Source organism: Drosophila simulans, chromosome 3L, assembly GCF_016746395.2.
Source record: "Drosophila simulans strain w501 chromosome 3L, Prin_Dsim_3.1, whole genome shotgun sequence".
Lineage (NCBI taxonomy): Eukaryota > Metazoa > Arthropoda > Insecta > Diptera > Drosophilidae > Drosophila > Drosophila simulans.
Genome location: NC_052522.2, coordinates 14,955,160 through 14,969,745, shown reverse-complemented (window position 1 = coordinate 14,969,745; position 14,586 = coordinate 14,955,160). Strand labels below are relative to the sequence as shown.

At 39.6% G+C, this 14,586-nt stretch overlaps 1 protein-coding gene across 1 annotated transcript; it reads right to left on the bottom strand.

Annotated features, from left to right (window-relative positions):
• Positions 1-11,056: 11,056 nt before the first annotated feature.
• On the bottom strand, positions 11,057-11,821 carry LOC6738127 (peroxiredoxin-2). The gene has a single exon (XM_002084904.4). It carries the CDS (start codon positions 11,715-11,717, stop codon positions 11,127-11,129), a length of 591 nt encoding a protein of 196 aa, XP_002084940.1. The 5' UTR covers positions 11,718-11,821; the 3' UTR covers positions 11,057-11,126.
• Positions 11,822-14,586: the final 2,765 nt, after the last annotated feature.

Genomic DNA, 14,586 nt, shown 5'->3' with positions numbered 1-14,586 from the left:
TTAACAGTGGTCAAAGTAAGATCAAATTTATAAAAAGAAGAACGGATGACATTCGGAAATTAAAAAATACTGAATGGAATCATGTTAAGTCAGAGGATAATCCAGCAGATTTAGCATCCAGGGGAGTGGATTCTAACCAGTTGATCAACTGTGATTTTTGGTGGAAAGGTCCGAAATGGCTAGCAGACCCAAAAGAACTTTGGCCTCGGCAGCAGTCTGTAGAAGAACCTGTCTTAATAAATACGGTATTAAATGACAAAATAGATGATCCTATTTACGAATTAATAGAAAGGTATTCCAGTATAGAAAAACTTATACGTATAATAGCATACATAAATAGATTCGTGCAGATGAAAACAAGAAATAAAGCCTATTCATCAATTATTTCAGTAAAGGAGATAAGAATAGCGGAAACAGTTGTTATTAAGAAACAACAAGAATACCAGTTTAGGCAAGAGATAAAGTGCCTTAAAATCAAAAAGGAAATCAAGACAAATAATAAAATATTGTCATTGAATCCATTTTTGGACAAGGATGGGGTTCTAAGAGTTGGAGGAAGATTGCAAAATTCCAATGCAGAATTTAATGTTAAACATCCAATCATTTTAGAAAAATGCCACCTAACAAGCTTATTAATAAAAAATGCTCATAAGGAAACATTGCATGGAGGGATAAACCTAATGCGAAACTATATCCAAAGAAAGTATTGGATTTTCGGGTTGAAAAATTCGTTGAAAAAGTATTTAAGAGAATGTGTAACGTGTGCAAGGTATAAACAAAATACAGCTCAGCAAATAATGGGTAACTTGCCAAAATATAGAGTGACGATGACATTCCCGTTTCTTAATACTGGAATAGATTACGCAGGTCCTTATTATGTTAAATGTTCAAAAAATCGTGGCCAAAAAACATTTAAAGGATACGTTGCTGTATTCGTTTGCATGGCCACCAAAGCCATACACTTAGAAATGGTAAGCGATCTAACTTCAGACGCATTTTTAGCAGCACTCAGAAGATTTATTGCTAGACGGGGAAAATGTTCCAATATCTATTCAGACAACGGAACAAATTTTGTAGGAGCTGCAAGAAAATTAGATCAAGAGTTATTTAATGCAATACAAGAAAATATAACGATTGCAGCGCAGCTTGAAAAGGACAGGATTGATTGGCATTTTATTCCCCCGGCAGGACCTCACTTCGGAGGTATTTGGGAAGCTGGAGTTAAGTCAATGAAATACCATTTAAAGCGTATAATCGGCGACACTATTTTGACTTACGAAGAAATGTCAACTCTTTTATGTCAAATAGAAGCATGCTTAAATTCAAGGCCATTATACACTATAGTTAGTGAGAAGGACCAACAAGAAGTTTTAACACCAGGTCATTTTTTAATTGGAAGACCACCTTTAGAAATAGTCGAACCAATGGAAGATGAAAAAATCGGAAATTTGGATAGGTGGAGACTTATCCAAAAAATGAAGAAAGATTTCTGGGTTAAGTGGAAAAGTGAATATTTGCATACGCTCCAGCAAAGGAATAAATGGAAAAAGGAAATTCCTAATATAGAAGAAGGGCAAATAGTTTTATTAAAGGATGAGAATTGTCATCCTGCAAGATGGCCTTTAGGAAAGGTGGAAAAGGTGCATAAGGGGAATGATGATAAGGTCCGAGTGGCTAAAGTAAAGATGCAGGAAGGATATATCACTAGACCCATTACTAAAATTTGTCCCTTGGAAGGAATAAAGTCTGTTGACAAAAATGAGGCTGACCAAGAGCCAAAAAGACGAACTAGAGCGACATCGGGAATGTCCAAGATCGGAATCATTATGGCAATGTTGTTGTTTGTGTTAAGTTGTCAAGTTTCTAGCGCATTACCTAAAGATATAACACCAAGATATTCTATAGACAAAATAAATAAAACCTCAGCAATATATCTAGACCCGCTAGGAGATGTTGAGATTGTGAGTACTTCTTGGAATTTGGTTATCTATTATAAAATGGATCCATATTTTAAAATGTTAACAAAGGGTAATGCGCTTATACAAAGTATGAGGAAAGTTTGCGAAAGACTTCATAGCTTTGAAGAGCAATGTAGTCTAGTCTTAGATGATATGCAAAGGAAGTTGGCCCTGGAATTCAGCGAATGATAATGCATGTGAGATTCAGCCTCTAAAGCCAGATAAAGCGGCGAACTGCATCTATAAAACAGTAGTCGACTCTAAAAGTTACTGGGTAGAGTTAGAAAAGAAAAGTAGTTGGTTGTTTAAGGTTCCTGCGAATTCAAAAGTCCGTCTGCAATGTACTGGCTCTCAAATTGAATTGTTTGATTTGCCTCAGCAAGGAGTTTTAAGCATTGCGCCATATTGCACGGCAAGAACCGACGATAAAATTCTAGTTGCCCACCATAACATTCAGTCCGAAAGTGAAGAATTATTATCAACACCTTATATAGGAGAAGTTAGTGAAGTGCCGAAGATTATTTGGGATCCGCTGAAACTATCAATATTAAATCATACTGAGGAATTTGAACGATTGAATAATGAAATTAAATTTATGAAAGAGAACCATCAAAAATTGAAAGATTTACATTTCCATCATATTTCCGGACATGCTGGATTAATTATTGCTTTAATACTAATGATAGTATTAATAATATATTTCATACGGAAATGTGCTGTGCAACAAAGAATGCAAGCAATAACCTTTGCAGGTCCGTTGCCAGTACTATAAATATCAATAGTAAATAAACAATAAAATAATATAACAAATAAAAATATACAGTCCACTATATCGTTGTTTAATAGAAAATGTACTTCTACATAGAAAAAGCAAAATGTTTAAAATAAGTTAATTGAGTACAAATTGTTGAATTAAAAATAATATAAACCATAATTGTAATCCAATAAAATTAAAAGCCAGAAAAACTAGGCCCATTGAAATCTTAGTTGCAAAATAAATGAACATATATCAAATAAATACAGTCCACTGCTGTTATAAATGCAACTAATATACTAATGTACATCTCAGCTTTGCTGGCCCTTTGGCAGAATGTTCACACATGAACACGAATATATTTAAAGACTTACAATTTTGGGCTCCGTTCATATCTTATGTAAATGAATCGAGAGCGATAAATTATATTTAGGATTTTGTTATCTAAGGCGACATGGGTGCATTGCTCAAAAACATGTGCACACTACATGAGTCAGTCACTTGAGATCGTTCCCCGCCTCCTAAAATAGTCCCTTAGCGGGAGACCACAGATAAGGTCCTCGCCGCTCAAGATAGGCAGATGTGCCCGAGCGTGGGACCTCGATAAGGCGGGGACTATTTACTTAGGCCTCTGCGTAGGCCATTTACTTTAAGATGCGATTCTCATGTCACCTAGTTAAACCGAAGATATTTCCAAATAAAATCAGTTTCTTACAAAAACTCAACGAGTAAAGTCTTCTTATTTGGGATTTTACACATTATTTATGAGATACATTTCGTCACAATGCACTTTACAAGGCCGTTGTTCTGTGTTCACCCTATTATATTTCTTGTATAGAATGTATTAATTTCTTTTTTATCCTGAAAAGTATATTTTTAGCTTTTTAAAATTTATTTATTTTACTGCCCGAAGTTATGAAGACCCATGCTCGTTGCTCGTATGTATCCGAATCCAATCACCTTGTACCAATTAAGATCGCCAGGATTAGCCAAGATTACATTTACATTATCTGGGCTTTCTTATTTATGGCGCTGATAAACCTTTAGCCTACTCATATTTTCAGTTACCAACTGGGGCTATATCCCTGCCCGATCCCCCCAGATATCGATGGTAATACCGCCGGGTAATTTTCGTACCTGCTGCAGTCTCATCAATTGCTTTGTCAAACCTTGAAGCCTCCGAGCCAAAGGCTCAGTGTTTAGTATTCAGTATCGAAAGAGAAAAAGCAAATCAACTTTTCAGCACACACAAAAGCCAGGGCCCGGTTATCAAAGTAATTGCCAATTGCTGATGTTGCCGTTGTTAACTGCCGACTATCCCCATATGCACTCGCATATGAGGTACAAGTTTATGTATGTCTCAGGATCTCGGGATGTTGGGATGTTGGGATGTCGGGATCTGGAGAACTGGGGATGGGATGGGTTGCGATGAGCCACCACCATTCCAGCATATAGCCCGCAGCCTGATAAAACTCAATACTTTTGTGTGTTTATGGCCAATCAGAAATCATGCCCATGCCCACCTCAGCCGCATACTATCCCGCTCACTATATGCATAAACCTCTACAGCCTTTTTACTTTTCCATACCCTACCTCCCCATCCAACACCCCCCTCGACCCACTTGCCCATTCAAAGCCGAGTGTCATTTTTAGCCAATTTCGCTGCAGTTGCGTGGCATGAAAACTCAATGGACTGGACACGAGTCGAGGACTCCTCTCCATGGGCTAACTTGCCACACCACCAGCAACTTGCAACAGCCACTGCAACAAATCCAACAAAGAGCTGAGGAGGCAAAAAAAAAGTGCGAACGCGTTAACTACATGGCGTCGCCAATCTTAGCGGGAAAACGTACGACAAGACAAGACAAGCCAATTGCTGGCCCCGGCCCTCGGATCTCGGATCTCTCGGGGATCGGGATGAGGGCTAAGGGGAGCTGCACTTAAAATAATATGTGTAGCAAGTCATTACAAGTATTGTAAAAGGTTAAGTTCTTCATTTGGCTAACTCAAGCTAACCGCTAATAATCAAGTATTTAAGTGTCTTTAAGACAAGTGGTAGATCATTTTAAGTCACTAGGCAAGATTAAGTAATACCCTGTTTACCACTTTGAAAGCCACATGGTCCTTAGTACATGATTTGCACCTTTATGTGCAATATTCAGTTAAAAATATTTTCAGTTATTCGATGCCAACAAAATGAGAAATATGGATTATTTTCGCATTTTATTCAATAGACTTATGATTAACTCAACTTTTTTTCCAGTGCCTGGGCTGAGAGCTCGGAGCGCAGTGAAGCGAACCGCGCTGGACTGAGCTGGGAATGCTAACTGAAGAGCTGACGAAGTGGAGGAGCCGGGAACTGGAGCTAAGCCAGGAGGGGATCAGGAGGACTGCACAGTAGCGCCCGCGGCCCAATAAGTGTGTGAAATAAACAATGTGCACACGTTGCCCCAGCACCCGCCCCTCTGCTCCACCACTGCCCCTGCCACTCAATCCCTTCCCCACTCCCCCTGCACCGCTTGGTGAACCCACGTTTATGTGTTGGCTTGTATGTACATTTTTGTGCTCGACGAGACAACGGCAGCAACAACAAAAAGCCGAGAAAAAATAAATAAATAAATTGCAACATTGGCAGCATATTTTTACACTTCTCCTCTTGGCTTGGCACCCAAAAAGCCCACGGTCCACGTCCATGGTCAAGTCAAGGATGGCAAAGGAAGAAGTGCAGGATGGGGGCTGCCGGGAGGTTGGAGCTACGATGACGAGAACGCCGTGGAACGCAAAGCAACGCACTTTTAATAAGCAATGGCAAATGGGTTAAATGGGGTATAATTAGACGGACAGCGAGTTGGTAACATCTGCCAGAGGGACTAAGGAATATTTGAGAGGAAAAACAGAAAAATAATGCACAATGATCTTTATGGTCCTGTGGTATGGCATCACTCAAACGTGATAAAGACAGCCCTGTGGCAAAGCAAAGCATTCAGATGCAATTAAACAAATTATTTAATGCCGAGCTTTAAGATGTTAAGCACCTATGTTGGTATAAATAAAATGTTTAATATTCTCAAGGTAACAGTTTAATTATTTGATTTGCTTAATAATGTAGAATCTCAAGATTTATTGAAAATCTTCAAAATCTGAATTATTTTAATTAAAAATTCTATAAAAAAAATGAATATATATTTCAGCTGATATATATTTCTTTGATATTTATTTGCCTGGGAAACAATAAATTTACATACGCTTCCATGGCTATAAATCCTTATAGTGATCAAGTATTTTGTTAATTAAAAAAAGGTTTAGTTATTAGCAGGAATGGGTATTGCCTAGTTCGATTCCCAGAAGCAGCAACCCCAACCGCCGTGGGTTATTTTTGCACATCGTTTATGTGGCCCCCAGCATAACTAGGCGGCAGCCTCCCTTTTTCCCTTTGGCTCCAACACGATCTCCACATCTCCGATCGCCGACTGTCAGCGCTCCACTTGTGGCGTCTGAGGATCGGAACCCGCAGTTCTCCATTCGGCGGCAACTCGGACCCAAGAGCCAAGTTCCAAGATCCAAGAGCCACGACTGGACTCGAGTCATCAGTGGGCCTGCCCTTTGGTTGATATTTATTTTTTGCTGTTTGGGCTGATTAAAACTGAGAAATCCAATTTATTTCAAAATTTATTGTGTCTCACACGCGCTGGGACGTTCAGGAATTGAAAAATATCAATAAAGGCATATGAATTGTTACCCAATAATAAATCAAGTCCCCCCAGCAAGACAAACAAATATTCCTTTTATTGTTTATATATGTATACAAAAAAAAAGCTGAAAAAGAGTTAAGGCAGCAGCCCCGCCGATTTCCCTTGCCATCGGTTTTATTCCCGCCGTCTGTGGCATTTTTCGCACCGAGTCCAATGAGAAATATTTCAATGTGAAAATCACCGAAAAAAGCTGGTGGGGAAAAAGGTGAAAAAAAAACGTGAGCAGGCTCCCCAGGTTATGCGGCCCATGATCATCATTTCATTTCAATTCGCTGTCCCAACTGGAAGACGGCAATTTTCTAAGAAAGACGAAGCGCATACCGAGGAGCCAAACGATTCCAGATTGGCTCCAACTTGGTGTTTCAGAAATATGTGCAAACAATTACGTGCTTCAGGAGAACGAGAACCAAAACGAGATCCTTCCCTTCTGGATCGCCGACCATCCCATCCATCCATCCGTCTGTCTGTTTGGTTTTCTTCTTTTTTTTTTTTTTTTGCTCTCCGATTTTTTCGTCAATTAGAATGAGCTGCTCCTTAAAGGAAGCTGTGAATGTGCGAAGATTTCTTTTATACGAGTATATTCCGGGCCCAACCTGGTCTTCTCCTTTTTTTTGGAAGCCCTGGAAGCATCAACGGCAGCTAAAATTAATATACCCGCGATAACTCAACATCAACATCAGGCCGGGCCATGGAGATGGGAAGCACACTGAAAAAAATATATAGTACTAGGATGTTTGAATAAAATTAACAAAAGGTATGTGGCAGTAGAAGAAGTATGTTTTCCTTTCTTATTTTTTTTACGTAAATTAAGGACATTAATATAAACACATTTTACGTAGAATACAGTTGCTTGAAAACGTTTTTTTACTTTTCTATTTTTGCAGTAAAAGTTTTGGTTTTTTGACCTACTTGTACTTGCATGATTTTTGAAGTTAAACCTTATTAAAAATTATACAATATTTTTTTCCTGAGTGTTGGCTCCCCCCAACACCCCCTCCCTAACCCCTCGCCAAACTTCTTTTGCAAATTTCTGCCCCACGTTCCAACATCCTGTTTCGTGCCGTTCATCTTGTCTCTCCAATTGTTGGGCCCCGTCTCTTTGTTGCTTTTCCCATTGTTGTTGTAATTGTTGTTGGTATCATTGGTGTTGTTGCTGTTGTTGTTGTTGGCAGCTAGTTAAGCAGTTTCGCGTAAACGTTTTTCCAATATGAGTTTCGGCCGGGGGTGGTGTGGGGAGGGGAACGGGCGGCTGTGTGTTGGCTGGCCTGTGTGTTTAGGCTGTCTACAGGGTTGTTATTTTAAAATTAGCACTTTGATTTAAGTTGTCTACACTCTTGGCGGCCCGTCTCTAGTTGGCCAAAAGCCCCAAGACTCCGCTCCAATCGAAACTACAGCTGCATTTTAGCCAAGGTGTTGAACAGCTGAGTGAAGGGTGAGATAGGGGGCAGAAGGTGCCGGGGATGGGGTATTGGGGGATTGGGATTGCGATTGTGAGTCCAACTTGATTGCCGCCACAAAAGGTTGAAGGTTAGGGCAAGATAAACTGTTGTTGATGGTGCCCAGAAAGCCATTATCCACATATCATCGCCGGATGATTTCAGATGTGTTGCAATGTGCGGGGGAGATCGCTCGCATAGGTTTCGGCTTGGATCGCATTGGAATATCCCACCGCCCATACGATGATTATGCTGATGGATCGGACAGTTCCTGGGAGTCGAAATGCCACAAGATGATGGCCAGTTGAATGATTTCGGCTGTGGCATTCCGTTTCCTGGTTCCCGATTTTATTAGTCATGGCTTTCTCCATTATTTTTTGTTCGCCAGTGTAGAGCGAAAACATCTGGGTAATAAATTTACTGAACAGCGGATCTTGGTTATTTATTTTATTATATATCATGGGGCTTTGTATAAAATTAGCACCTGTTATGGCTGATGCTTGTTATTTCCGATACAATTTTTCTAACATAAACTGGGTTTACCATTATGACGAAATGTTCATCTTCTAAAACTATATAAGATTATTTCTTATACGTATTATTTGAAATGTCCAAAGGAAATACTAAAGTTTTATTTGCATATTACATTTTTAGTAATAATGGTAATAATTATAATATTCACAGTAAAATATTTTATATTTTATATCGTACAAGACGGTTATTTAAGATTTGTCAACAAAGTTGCTTTTCAGTTCTGCAAGACTAATAGACAAACTAATGAATAGACTGAGTACCTTAATTACTACTGCTACCAATTATTTCGACTAGGCTCACTTTAAGATTACCATGCAATCTAGCCAAGTTCTCCGTAGTCTCCATTATCAGTGCACAACTTCCTAGTTGATGTACGCACATTGTCGAGACCGCTACTCCATTGAGTTGATTAACCCAGAGGCATGTCTCCCCTTCTGGTTAGGGAATATCGCGTAGCCAATTCTTTGAGCTGGTGGAGGGCGGGGGCTGCTTGGTGCTGTGGGGGCTTGGGGCCAGGTGAAGCCAGGTGAGAAAGAGCACGTCGCTCCGTTCTGAGGCGCCAGCGAAAAGCGTTGAAAGAACCGCATCTGCCGCAATTACGGCGATGAGGTTCTGAGGAGAGCGTCACGTCTCCGGTTCTTAGGCCTCAAGATCACCGATTCAGATGGAGATCGAGATGGAGATGAAGATGAAGATCTGGTCGTAGTTGCTAATCAACTCGTTTATCGGCCTCCGACTCGCCAGCGTAATCAATCATTGGCCAGATAAACAAGCGTGTGGATCGAGCTTATCTGATCCGTAGTCGGGGACCCTCGAATGGCACGTAAATCGCTTCCGGCGGACTTCGCAAACTGGCTCTTATCACGGGCCTAATTAAACTCATTACAATCAACTTATGCACCCAGAAGATACACAAAAGTCTGTGGAGAAAAGCCTGTAACTTATAACTTATAAAAAGTTATATAACTGGAGCAATTAGTTTGAAAAGTTTTAAATTTCTCATAAATCTTTTAAATTTGGTCTTCTTTTTATATATTTCAAAGTCGCTATGGAAATGTAAGACACAATAACAATTTATTTAAATTTAAATTGATTTTGGAAATTTTTATATATTGCCTTCTTTACTACCCTTTGTAAATCAAATTGATAGAGAACAAGCTTTCGCCCCCTATAATTCCAAACAAGCCAACTAGCTCGATTTGCGGTAGTTTGACTGTAAACTGAAGTGAATCGAAATGAAATGACGTGAAATGCCGATGGGCATTAAAATGCATTCGAATCGGAACACATTTCACTACTAATCAGAGCGATAGCCGGACGATGGACGATGGACGGCGGACGGCGGACAATGGACTGCGGCTCGGAAGGCTCATGCATTTTTAATGCCCCATTTTGTGGCCGGAAGGAAGCGCAACACGTAAACGTGTTAATATGGACAGCACAATCTATTAATTTGTCAACAATAAAGTAAGACAAGCGACAGGCGACATCGTTCCCGAATGAGAGCATTGATTGGAAGCAACGTTCTGTTCTTCTGGCCAGACTCACTGCCCAGTTCCACAACTTTTGGGGTCTGGGCAGGAGGAGCAGGGCCATCAGCTTGTTGTCAGCACAGCAGGTACGAAATTAATATGCGAGCAACAATTAAGATAAGCGCGCAAACTTGTGAAGTGACTGCTGCGAGGAGGGCGCAGTCGGTGGCCCCAATTGAGGTTGTCCGGCGACCGCAGCGGCCGCCAATGACTAAGGCGACAACAAGCTGGAGAGAGTCGGGGAAGAGGCTCCACACAGTTAAGATGACACCGAGAGAAAATGCCCCTCCAATTCCAGTGATTTTATATAGTAATTTATACAATGAAATACCATGGAAACTAAAGTACTTTATACATATGTAACCATTAAAAATTATTTATTGTTTAAAGCATTTCCCAATCTTTACTTATTATTTATATTAATTATGTATGTATACAATATTTATGTATTATGTATATTATGTATATTATGTAATCTAAACATATGAATTTATTTAACATATTACTATTAACTGTACCTTTAGCTTTATATTAATTTATGTAGTTACAGTGCAAATACAGTGTATGATAGACCTTGCCCTTCTGTTTTTTCTGGTCCATATATTCTTACTAGAAAGTATTTTTTGCAGTGTATAAGAAAACCAAGAGCAGCGATCTTGATCGCACCTCGCCGACCAGACTCTGCGGTAGCCCGAAAAAATAAACAAGCCGAGCTGCAAAAATACTTTATACGAGTTGAACAAATTTAACCACATCCATTAAGCAAGACCTTGATGACAAACGGCGGCAAGTCTTTCGTGCGATAATAATAAGTATTCATTTCAGATATAATTTTTGTCGCTCTTTCCTTTTGGCCATCGGTTCTGGTTATTTTCGGCATGCCCATACCTATATAATAATAATTTAAGTTGCCCTTTTGCCGATTGCCGATTATATTTTTGGGTGGAATGTTTTTATTAAATTAATGGCGATAGAGGCGGTATCTGTTTGAGAATGCAGGCTTAAATTGATTTTATTATGATTTATAGAATGCCAAAAGGTATAAGAATTTGCTGAATTTTCAACACTACCATATGCAAGGCACATGTTTGAATGTTCATAAGTATCTTTTATTTTATAGCTAGCATACACATTAGTATAAAGCGTATTGTATTAAACACTTAAATCGCGTGCTTGAAGTACTCCTCCTTTCCGGTTGCATCGGCCTTCATGGTCTTAGCTCCGGGACGCCAGTTGACCGGGCAGACCTCTCCGAACTCATCGCTGAACTGGAAGGCCTGAACCAGACGCAGTGCCTCATCCACACTGCGACCCACACCCATGTCATTCACCGTGATCTGGCGAATGCGTCCCTCGCGATCAATGATGAAAAGGGCGCGTAGAGCCAATCCGGTGTCCTCATCGAGAACTCCATAGTCCCTGGCAATCTTCATGTTCTTGTCGGCCAACAATGGTATGTCCAACTCACCCAGACCTCCGTTCTTCCTGGGTGTATTCATCCAGGCGCAGTGCACAAAGTGACTATCAGTGGAACAGGCCAAGACTTCGCAGCCAACATTCCTGAATTCCGGAGCTCTATCACTGAATGCCTGCAACTCCGTGGGGCAGACGTACGAAAAGTCAGCCGGATAAAAGACCAGCAGGACGTATCTTCCACGCAAATCCGTAAGAGCAAAATTACGATAACCACCGGCAACCACCGCATTGGTAGTAAAATTAGGAGCCACTTGGTTAATATTGAGCATACGCATCTTGACGGTTTTATGTTAACTTTTTTTTTTTGAGCTGAGAAAGAAAAGTTCTACTGGTTTTTGTGATTTCAAGACTGAATGATCCGATTGGGAGTTATATATTTTGGCATGCTTTCTAATGGAGTTTCATAAATTTGAACTTGCCTTTGTAACTGTGTAACACTAACGTAATTAAATTCGTTTATTTACTCATTTTGAGTTGACCTGCATAAATCCGAAATTTTTGACATTTTCCCCTTAATCACATTTCAATGCACATTCTCTTACAAATGCCTTTTCATTTTTGCACCATTTCCCTCTCGAATTTCCAATTCATATCTAACCGACAATCGTAACACGATCAGCTCCAATTAGAGCGTCCTTTTGGCAACATAAACCGAATCGCAATCGATTAAATTGAATCCAATTCAATTATGTGAATTGAGGGGCTCGACGAACCATACACCTGCCGCCGCTGAATGGGCGTGTGAAATGATTGTTGTGTTAATTTCGCATATGACACCATCAGCCAGCCGTCAGGGAAATTCAAGCACTTTATGCGGTTTATTGGCTTTGATCGATTGAGAGAGTCACATTTTTTATATATTTATTTTATACTCATATGTCGCGCCAGACATACGGCTCTCGGGTTTCTTGACAGCTCATTCAGTGCGGTTTCTTTTTTAGCATACGTTTTTGTGCCAATTTTGAGTTGGTATAATATTTGGAGGCGATTTAGCAGCACGTCAATTACCGCCGGCCACCTGATGACAGTTGCAATTAAAAGCGGCGAGGAAAGAGAAAAAAATATACGAGAAAAACACGAAAATGCGGGGAAAATAGTTGCCAGTCAACGCGGATGGATGGATGCCTGTTAATAGACATGTAAACTGCAATTAAAACAAGCCAACGGGGTGGGGCCAACTCCAAAATATTTTGACTCGGCCAACTAACATGGCCAACAAGACGGCAGCGGCCTGGGACTTTTCTTTAATTAAAATATTTAAGCACGCAAATAGGCCTGTCTCTCCATCTGTCTCTATGTGGCCAAGTATACCCGTCAGCCCCTATATCTGCCATATAATCGTACAACCTTTTCGGGATCTGCGGGAAAACTCAACTCAACTGGGCGTGTCCACGATATATAGCCTAGTATAGAGTTCCCGAGCACGGAGCTGCCGTTGTGCGGCTTTAATCAAAGTTTTTGCCAGCGGGGAATCAATCATTTGAAATTTAAACGTCATCGTGCGTCAGACAACTCATAAGACAAACCAACAGTAACAGCGGGCGAACCAGCCCAGATCGCCACAATTCGAGATGGAAACGTGAGGGTCTCACGGATTGGCAATTACAAATGCAGTTAATGGTTAATAAACAAAGCACTTTGCAACACCAATTAGTGAAACGACGTATTGAATAATAAAAATTTTATTTTATTTACACAGCCTAAAGTAAAGTACCATATTTCACGGTATTTCACGTAGTAAATGGGCTGCAAGTACTGGTATAAATATATCTGTTTGCTAAAATAAAGAAATATAAAATAAAATAAATAGCCCTGTTTTGGAAATACTAAAATTACTTGGTTATATGCTTTTGAGCACTTAAAAAGTTTCGCTTTTTGAAAGTACCATATATGTATCCTTGTTAATTTATGTATTTGCAACTTATGTATGTTTTGAGTTGAAACTTAAAATTCAAAATTCGTTAATAAAATAAATATACCTAGCAGCATTTCACTAGCTAGGCTTCTAAATTCGATTGAATAGTTTGATATATAATTATATAAACTTGACCCTTATAGTTCTTCGTGTCACGATATCCCTGTCCCATCTCGAACTCCATGGTGAATGCGAATGTGGCGTGTCCGAGTTTTTAGCGAGTCGCCTCCCAGTCCAAGAAGAAATCAACCAAAAACCAAACCCCCGGCCGACGGCCAACGCAATCACAGAATACATTTTTCTTTCTTAAGGTTTGTATGATGTTTTTCGTGTATTTCTGTGTATATATTTTTTTTTGGTTTTTGCGTTTTCTGCCGACCTGTCTTCATGTTTCGGCGTAGTTTTGTTAATGAAAGCCAAAAGCGAAATTAATGCGTGTGGCCAACGCCATCAGCAGCGCCCCCAGCTTATCACTGTCAGGCGATCTAAACTGGAACTGGACCTCGTTTAGGCCAAGTCGCAGCAAACTGGGCTGATCTGCTGGCTGTTCAACTGAATTTATTTGCCAAATATTTATAGAAATTTATTTGATACGGCCCATGGGAAATTTATGCCCCTGTCGCCTGGCCTTTTGTGTTCGGCATTATCTATGTTTGCGCACAGATTTTTAATAAGTGATAAGCATTTGAAATGACAATTTTAAAGTCGATTAATTAATTAAATGGCAATTGAAAATGCCAGCAAGGCCCAGAGAAACACGAACACCAAAACATGATGGCACAATAAAATATACAAACTGATTGATTTTCGGCTTTTTAGGCATATATTTTAATTCTGTTAGTGATTTTATTGTTTGGTTTTTGTGTCAGATTTAATGTGAATATTTTCGAGAATTAGCTTACGGCCGGTTTGTTATCTTGAATAAGGAAATTGAATGGTTATTCAGACTGAACCTGGGGTAATGTATTGCTCATTTTATGTTTTGACATTTTCATGACACGATTCGTGTTTAAAGATAACCGATTATATATATATATATATTAAATAGAATGCTGATATGGCAGTTGTTCAGAGCTCTTGTTTTCTAGCTAAAATCGTACTTAATAAGTAAAGTGCAATATGTTTTTTTTTTCTCTTGAAGTTATTTAGCAAATGATAGCATATTTATGTACGAAATGTGTCAAAGTCAAGAAAAAACACAAAGAACACATTTAAGTGGAATATCTGAG